This window comes from Neoarius graeffei, chromosome 1, assembly GCF_027579695.1.
Source record: "Neoarius graeffei isolate fNeoGra1 chromosome 1, fNeoGra1.pri, whole genome shotgun sequence".
NCBI classification, from domain to species: domain Eukaryota; kingdom Metazoa; phylum Chordata; class Actinopteri; order Siluriformes; family Ariidae; genus Neoarius; species Neoarius graeffei.
In genome coordinates this window covers 110551382-110559935 of record NC_083569.1, presented here as the reverse complement: position 1 = coordinate 110559935, position 8554 = coordinate 110551382, and the positions used below count along the sequence as shown (strand labels likewise).

The following is an 8554-nucleotide window of genomic DNA, read 5'->3' as shown; positions in this document are numbered from 1 at the left end:
TGGGGCACTACAAATTTACCACCTCAATCTGCTTAAACTCTGGAATGAGGAGGTCCCCGTGGCGTTGGTGTCGGTGGTTCCGGAGAAGGCGGAGCTGGGGCCGGAGGTTCAAAAAGGGGCATTGGCATCACGTACCTCTCCGGTCCCCTGTGGAGACCACCTCTCCCCGACCCAACTCACGGAGGTCGCCCAGTTGCAGACCGAGTTTTCGGATGTGTTCTCGCCCCTGCCCGGTCACACTAACCTCATAGAGCACTACATAGAGATGCCCCCAGGGGTGGTAGTGTGTAGCCACCCTTACAGGCTACCCAAACACAAAAAAAAAGGTGGTTCAGGAAGAACTTGAGGCCATGCTCGAAATGGGCATCGTTGAGGAGTCCCACAGTGACTGGAGCAGCCCGGTGGTCTTGGTACCCAAGGCCGACGGGTCGATCCGGTTCTGTGTGGACTATAGAAAAGTCAATGCGGTGTCTAAATTCGACGCGTACCCAATGCCTCATATTGATGAGTTGCTCGATCGACTCGGCACTGCTCGCTTTTATTCGACGCTGGATTTAACAAAGGGATATTGGCAGATCCCCTTGACTCCACTATCCCGAGAAAAAACGGCCTTTTCCACACTGTTTGGTTTACACCAATTCGTCACCCTTTCGTTTGGGCTGTTTGGGGCGCCCGCTACGTTTCAGCGGCTGATGGACAGGATCCTCAGCCCCCATGCCACTTATGCGGCCGCTTATCTAGATGATATCATCATCTATAGTAATGACTGGCCGAGGCACCTCGAACATCTGAGGGCCGTCCTTAGGTCGCTGAGGCGAGCGGGGCTCACAGCCAACCCAGAGAAGTGTGCGATTGGGCGGGTGGAAGTACAGTATCTGGGCTTCCACTTGGGCAACGGGCAGGTGCGTCCCCAAATTAATAAGACAGCAGCAATTGCGGCCTGCCCAAGGCCCAAGACCAAAAAGGGGGTGAGACAGTTCCTGGGGCTGGCTGGCTATTATCATAGGTTTATACCTAATTATTCGGACGTCACCAGCCCGCTGACTGATCTCACTAAAAAGAGGGCACCAGATCCGGTCCAGTGGACGGATCAATGCCAGTGGGCTTTTTCTGAGGTAAAGGCTGCACTGTGTGGGGGGCCACTTTTACACTCCCCTGACTTTTCTCTCCCCTTTGTGTTGCAGACCGATGCGTCGGACAGAGGGCTGGGGGCGGTTTTGTCCCAGGAGGTGGAGGGGGAGGACCGCCCCGTCCTGTACATCAGTAGGAAGCTGTCGGTGCGTGAGGGGCGCTACAGCACTCATAGAAAAAGAGTGTCTGGCGATCAAGTGGGCAGTCCTCGCCCTCCGTTACTACCTGCTGGGGCGCCCTTTCACCCTCTGTTCGGACCACGCGCCCCTCCAGTGGCTCCACCGCATGAAAGATGCCAACGCGCGGATCACCCGTTGGTATCTGGCACTCCAACCCTTCAATTTTAAGGTGGTCCACAGGCCGGGGGCACAGATGGTCATGGCGGACTTCCTCTCCTGTCAAGGGGGGGGGAGTCGGCTGCAGGCCGGACGGCCGCCCGGCCTGAGTCGGGCAGTGGGGGTATGTGGCAGCGGGGGCGTGGCCAAGCGCCGGTCTGTGACAGGAGGGCGGAGTTAGGGAAGGTAAGTGGCAGAATCACTACCCCTGACTGCAATTAACCTGTGTTTGTGTGTGTCTTCCCAGTGACCGTGCCCTATTTAAAGAGGGAGAGCTGAGAGCAGAGGAGAGCTCATCCCTGAACAAGACGCCAGTCGTGTGTGTGTGTCTGTTCGAGTTATAATTGTTAAACTGAAAAGTGTAGCAATAAACGCTATTTTGAACCTGATCTCTGTCCTGCCGTCCTCTGTGCTCCACCCACCAGTACTGAACCGCTACATGCTCTCACAAAGTTTACACTTTGCCTGGTTCTGTGGGAGTTTTGTTACATGGTCCCATACCCTGCTTGCTAGTACGCCGCGGCATTGTGTAAACCAGGGAGGTCAAACAAACATGACCCTGTCTGCTGCCGAGAAAACACAAAAGACCTTTAAATGTCCAATATGGCGCCCACTGGCAGCCACGTGGTGTTTAGCCAATCACATCACTAGCTTCCCTTGACGTCATCCAAATCTTGCGAGCAGTTGCGACAACTTGCGAGACTTCGGGAATTCAGCAATGGCCGACATACACAGCAATGCATGAGAATGTTTTCGTCTTTTTCCAGTGCAAATTTCTTGATCTATGTGTAGCAGGTGGAATTGTGTCCTATTTCGCAATTCCCCTGGGATCTGCCTGGATTGGAGGAGCAGGTTCACTTAAACTATGGGGTGGACTTTTATTTTGCTATAACTAGACTGGACTGAGTCCCTGGTAGTTGTTTGCTTCCTTTTGCGTCACTTCTGACAGCCCAGGGGTTGAGTTGGTGGCATGGGGTACACATTAGCCGGTGCTCCTCGCTACAAACGAGTGTTTGTGCTCACGTTGGTAAGCATGATTCTTTTCGCCATACTGCTTAACATTTGGGGAGGGTTGCTGGATTATTCTGTAACCTTCGCTTCATTTTCACTTCCTTGTCGCGCAGTTTTTCCTGTCGTGATTGCTCATAGCCTAACTTGTTGCTGTGGCATTCAAATTATTGCGGGCTGAAGCGTTTGTGAGGTAGGTTAATTGATTTTATTATCATGCATCGTTAGTATTTTAGACCCATAAGCTTGGGTCAAACTGTGTTTTTATTATTTTAGCTTTCGCTACAGAGATTTCCTTGCGTCATTACTGGTTCAGAGTAAGACTAAATACGCAGCATCCAATCACTCAGTATGTGTGTATATAAAACATATGGATGTTTGTAATACTCTGTGTCAGTACAGTAGTCTTAGTAATAATTGGTTTGTACTCAATGTTTATAGGGTGGGCAGTGGCCAGCGTTTAGGGCAACTCCACGCTATCCCAGGCTGCTGTTTTGTTGGGGTTGGATTGTAGCCCCATTTTGTTTGCTGCCTTTCATTGATGTGGATGGGTTGTATTGCCCCTTGAGTTCTACTGATGCCAGAAGACTGTCAGTCACGCATGTTTTGATTTAATGGCTGTATGAGATTGTGTGTAATAACGTTTATGTTCTTTTTTTTGTTTGTTTTGTTTGTTTGGTGTATTGGTGTGTGTGTGTGTTTGTGGTTGATTGACAGTCGTTCACCCTATTTTTTTAATAAGGGTGTCTACACCCTACAGCGGGCTGGAGTGTCTTTGCAAGCAGCTTCGCCATAGTTAAGCTAAGTAGTTTGTACTGTGCCAGTTGATTTTGTATTGACATTGTATGCACTGTGTTAAATCCTGTGTCTTAAGCTCTTTTTCTCTTTTATATTTTTTTGGGCAGGTGTGGTTGGGCCTAGGCAACCGGCAAGCAGATCTTGTGGTGGTGGATTCCTTTTCACTTTTCTTGCTGTGCCGCATGACGGGTGTTTATTTTATTTTTGTGTTTGTTATTTCTTTTGCGGGTGGTGTGTATTCCGGGATTCCTCCTTCTTTCGCTCTGATTGCCGTGGTAAGCCTTAGCCCTGCCCCCAGTTACCTTCTAACCTTTGCACAGGCTTTCGATAAGCAGTGTAGCTACCTCTTTTGTATGTAGGTGGATGTTGCAGCCGCCCTGAGTAATGTTCTTTTTCTTTTTTTTTTTGTATTGTATTTGGTAAAGGGGTAGAGAACCCCAATTGTGTCTGTGTGGATTACCACAGTCTCCTAAGATTTTAAGTTTGTGTTTGAATTTAAAAACTGATTGAAAATAATTAATAAATTAGTTTTTGTGGAACTCGCGTCTCTTCCTTGAAGTGTGAACGAACCTGGGTGTCTATTGAAGTTAAAAAAAAAAGGGGGTTAGTAGTTGGCCTGAGGTGAACCTCCCTCAGGTGGCATAGTCGATTACAAATTACCGGGCCTCTGCTACATATGGAAGGTTTAAGATGGTCTAGAACGAAAAGGATATATGTGAATGCTAGATTTTTTACAAGTCCAGTACTGAATCACTGGGGTTTCGGTTTTTTTGGACCTGAACCGAAACGTTTTTACAAGTGCAGAACCGGTCCGGCGTACCGGTACACATCCCTAGCATGAAGCATAACCATAAAGTCAGTGTAATGTCTCTAAACCACACTTTTTCCCTTTGTACAAAGCAACAATCATGATGTCGATTGACCATGTGTCTTCAAACCATAGCTGATCCAAAAGGCCATAAATGGATGGAAAATCAGTAAGATCAGCCGATTTTCACAGAATCTGCCAAAACCAAACCAGAAGATCCCAAAACATAGGTCATAGTCTCAGAACAGGCCTAGTTAATTCCTGACAATCCAGAGCCAAGGCCAGGGAGCAGACGAACAGGCTAAACCGACTGTCTGCTAGCTGCACAGAGTCATCACTCAGGGTCCACTACATCGAGACTGTGTCTGTTCCCCAAGCTCAACAAAAAGGTAGAAATTTTCAGATAGTTTGCTCCAGTAACCTAATCAATATAAAATTAGATCATACTGACTGTACAGTTGCTGCTAGCACCTTTGATCTAAAGGTGGGGCTATTAAATATTAGATCTCTTACATCTAAAGCGCTAATGGTTAATGAACTCATTACTGATCAGGAGTTTAATGTACTTTGTTTAACTGAAACATGGATTAAGCCGGCAGCACGGTGGTGTAGTGGTTAGCACTGTCACCTCACAGCAAGAAAGTCTGGGTTCAAGCCCCGTGGCCGGCGAGGGCCTTTCTGTGTGGAGTTTGCATGTTCTCCCCGTGTCCGCGTGGGTTTCCTCCGGGCGCTCCGGTTTCCCCCACAGTCCAAAGACATGCAGGTTAGGTTAACTGGTGACTCTAAATTGACCATAGGTGTGAATGTGAGTGCGAATGGTTGTCTGTGTCTATGTGTCAGCCCTGTGATGACCTGGTGCCTTGTCCAGGGTGTACCCCGCCTTTCGCCCGTAGTTAGCTGGGATAGGCTCCAGCTTGCCTGCGACCCTGTAGAACAGGATAAAGCGGCTAGAGATAATGAGATGAGATGGATTAAGCCAAATGAATATATAACATTAAATGAAGCGAGTCCTCCTGGATACAGTTATATACACCAGCCTCGTCAAACTGGCAGAGGAGGAGGCGTTGCGGTTATTTATAATGATTATCTAGGTGTAACACAAAAACCTGGTTGTAAATTTAATACATTTGAAGTTCTTCATACTCATATAATGTATGTCGCCTCGAAAAATAAGTCTACCCAGTTAATTCCATTGCTTATTATTTACAGGCCCCCGGGGCCATATTCTGAGTTTCTTTCTGAATTTGCAGATTTTATCTCAGATCTGGTTATTTCCTTAGACAAAGCTTTAGTTGTCGGAGATTTTAATATTCACTTCGATAACCCAGAAGACCCTTTAAAAACAGCGTTTGTGTCCATTTTAGATTCAGGAGGGATTAATCAGAATGTCATAGGACTGACCCATAATGGTGGTCACACCCTCGATCTAATACTAACATTCAGGTTAAACGTAGACAATGTAGTCATACTTCCACAGTCTGAAGTTATCTCAGATCATTATCTCATCTCATTCAAACTATGTCTGAGTAATAATATATGCACCTCACTACGCTACTGTATTAAACGTACATTCACGTCAACTACTGCACAGAGCTTTATAAATGATCTCCCAGAGTTATCAGCTTTGATTGGGTCACTGTCAGCCCCTGCAGAACTTGATCAGGCAACTGAATGCTTAGAGTCAACATTCCGCCATACCTTAGATAATGTAGCTCCTCTACAATAGCTACCATTACTATTCAACCTTTATATGCTCCCACTTGGGCAAATTATCAAGAACAATTCAATTTTATATCACTGCTATGCAGATGATACCCAAATTTATCTTGCTCTATCACCTAATAATTATGCCCCCCTTGAATGTCTCTACCAGTGTATCGATCAAATCAACAACTGGATGTCACAAACTTTTCTTCAGCTGAACACAGATAAAACAGTAGTAATTCTATTTGGAAAAAAAGATGAAAGACTCAGGATTACCACTATTCTTGACACAAAGGGGATTAAAACAAAAGAAATGGTTAAAAATCTTGGTGTTTTCATTGACAGCGAGCTAAACTTTGAGAGGCATATGAAAGCAATCACTAAAATGGCATTTTATCACCTAAAAAACATTTCCAAACTAAGAGGACTTATGTCAAAAAATGATCTGGAAAAACTTATACATGCCTTCATCTCTAGTAGGGTTGATTACTGCAATGGCCTTTTCACAGGCCTGCCAAAAAAAACCCGTCAAACGACTTCAGCTGTTTCAAAATGCAGCAGCTAGGGTTCTCACACGAACAAAAAGAACAGAACACATTACTCCAATTCTAAGGTCCCTTCACTGGCTTCCAGTAAGCTACAGAATTGACTTTAAAGCGTTGCTGCTGGTGTACAAATCTCTAAATGGTACAGGGCCCAATTACCTCTCTGATATGTTGCAGCAGCCTAACCCAATCAGATCTACCAGATCGCAGCAGAAAAATTTACTGTTAAAACCTGTTGTTAAAACAAAGTGTGGTGAAGCAGCTTTTAGCTACTATGCAGTACAGCTATGGAACCAACTGCCAGAGGACATCAAAAATGCTCCTGCTGTTGGCAGCTTCAAATCTAGACTAAAGACCAAGCTGTTTTCAGATGCTTTCTGCTAAATTATTAATATTGCCATCTCTACATGTTTTAAACTCTTTACTTTTACAGTCTCTCCATGTTTTAAATTTTACTTAACTTTTATTCTATTTTATTCTGCTGTTTTTTTTAAATTGAACTTTTATCTCAGTTTATTATTTTATTTCTACTATTGTTTAATTCTTATTAATTTTCTTCCCCATTTATTTTATGTAATTTTATTTTCTATTGTTTACTGTTTTGCTTTTACTTCTGTAAAGCACATTGAACTGCCACTGTGTATGAAATGTGCTATATAAATAAACTTGCCTTGCCTTGCCTCTAAAAAGGAAAATGGTCAGAGACAAAAACTTAGCACCCTGGTATAATGATGACACTCGCACTTTAAAACAGACCACTCGAAAATTGGAACATAAATGGCATCAAACAAAATTGGTAGTGTTCAAATTAGCGTGGAAGGAGAGCTTCCTGAAGTATAGAAAAGCTCTTAGTGCTGCGAGATCAACATATCTCTCCTCCCTAACAGAAGATAACAAAAATAATCCTAGATTCCTATTTAATACTGTAGCAAAATTAACCAGAAATAAGTCCACTATAGACACATGCACACCTGCAGTATGTAGTAGCAACAACTTCATGAATTTTTTTAATGACAAAATTGAGAATATCTGACAAAAAATTCAAACTACTAATTTAAGGTCAGACAATGAAAGTGACCTTGTAGTTAACTATATAACTGTATCAGATCATCAGTTAGAATGTTTTACTCCCCTTAAAGAAACTGAATTACTTTCATTAATCTCGGCATCAAAAGTCTCAACTTGCGTACTAGATCCCTTACCTACACGTCTATTCAAACAGATAATACCTGAAGTAATTGAACCGCTTCTAAAAAATAATAAATTCTTCTCTTACGATTGGCTATGTACCCAAATCCTTTAAACTAGCAGTTATCAAACCCCTGATTAAAAAACCTGACCTTGATCCCTGTCAGCTGTCCAATTATCGGCCAATATCAAACCTCCCCTTTATCTCCAAGATCCTTGAAAAAGCTGTGGCACAACAGTTATGCTCATATTTTACATAGGAATAACATCAATGAAATGTATCAGTCAGGATTTAGACTTCATCATAGCACAGAGACAGCACTGGTTAAAGTAGTAAACAACCTACTGTTGGCGTCTGATCAGGGCTGTGTCTTGCTACTTGTGTTACTTGACCTTAGTGCAGCATTTGATACCATTGATCATTCCATTCTTCTGGATAGACTAGAAAATGTTGTGGGAGTTAAGGGAATGGCCTCTCCTGGCTCAGGTCTTATTTAACTGATCGTTATCGGTATGTTGATATAAATGGTGATATTTCTAGACGTACTGAGGTAAAGTTTGGTGTTCCACAAGGTTCTGTCTTGGGTCCACTGCTTTTTTCTCTATATATGTTACCTCTGGGTGATATTATTCGTAAACATTGTATTAGTTTCCACTGTTATGCTGATGACACACAGTTGTATGTTTCTGCAAAACCCAATGAGAGACACCAGCTTTATAGAATTGAGGAATGTGTTAAGGACATTAGACACTGGATGCTTATTAATTTCCTTCTGCTTAACTCTGACAAGACTGAAGTACTTGTACTAGGACCACATACAGCTAGAAGTAAGTTTTCTGATTACACAGTGACTCTGGATGGCCTTTCTGTTTCTTCACGTGCAGCAGTAAAAGACCTCGGAGTGATTATTGACCCCAGTCTTTCATTCAAAACTCACATTGATAACATCACCCAGATAGCTTTCTTTCATCTCAGAAATATTGCAAAGATAAGAAATTTAATGTCATTACATAACGAGGAAAAACTAGTCCATGCT

At 43.6% G+C, this 8554-nt stretch overlaps 1 protein-coding gene across 3 annotated transcripts; it reads left to right on the top strand.

Annotated features, from left to right (window-relative positions):
- The first annotated feature begins 2405 nt into the window (after positions 1-2405).
- On the top strand, positions 2406-6634 carry LOC132881920 (uncharacterized). 3 transcript variants are annotated; one of them, XM_060915004.1, is made up of 3 exons: positions 2406-2493; positions 2591-2667; positions 3192-6634. In XM_060915004.1, exon 3 carries the CDS (start codon positions 4838-4840, stop codon positions 5804-5806), a length of 969 nt encoding a protein of 322 aa, XP_060770987.1. In that variant the 5' UTR covers positions 2406-2493; positions 2591-2667; positions 3192-4837; the 3' UTR covers positions 5807-6634. The 3 variants fall into 3 exon arrangements, with proteins under 3 accessions (XP_060770987.1, XP_060770979.1, XP_060770970.1); XM_060914996.1 differs by having other exon boundaries at positions 2916-6634; XM_060914987.1 differs by having other exon boundaries at positions 2591-6634.
- The last annotated feature ends 1920 nt before the right edge of the window (positions 6635-8554 follow it).

Coding starts and splice junctions, on each gene's coding strand:
- LOC132881920 (XM_060915004.1), top strand. CDS start 4,838: ATGCAGGTTAGGTTAACTGGTGACTCTAAATTGACCATAGGTGTGAAT.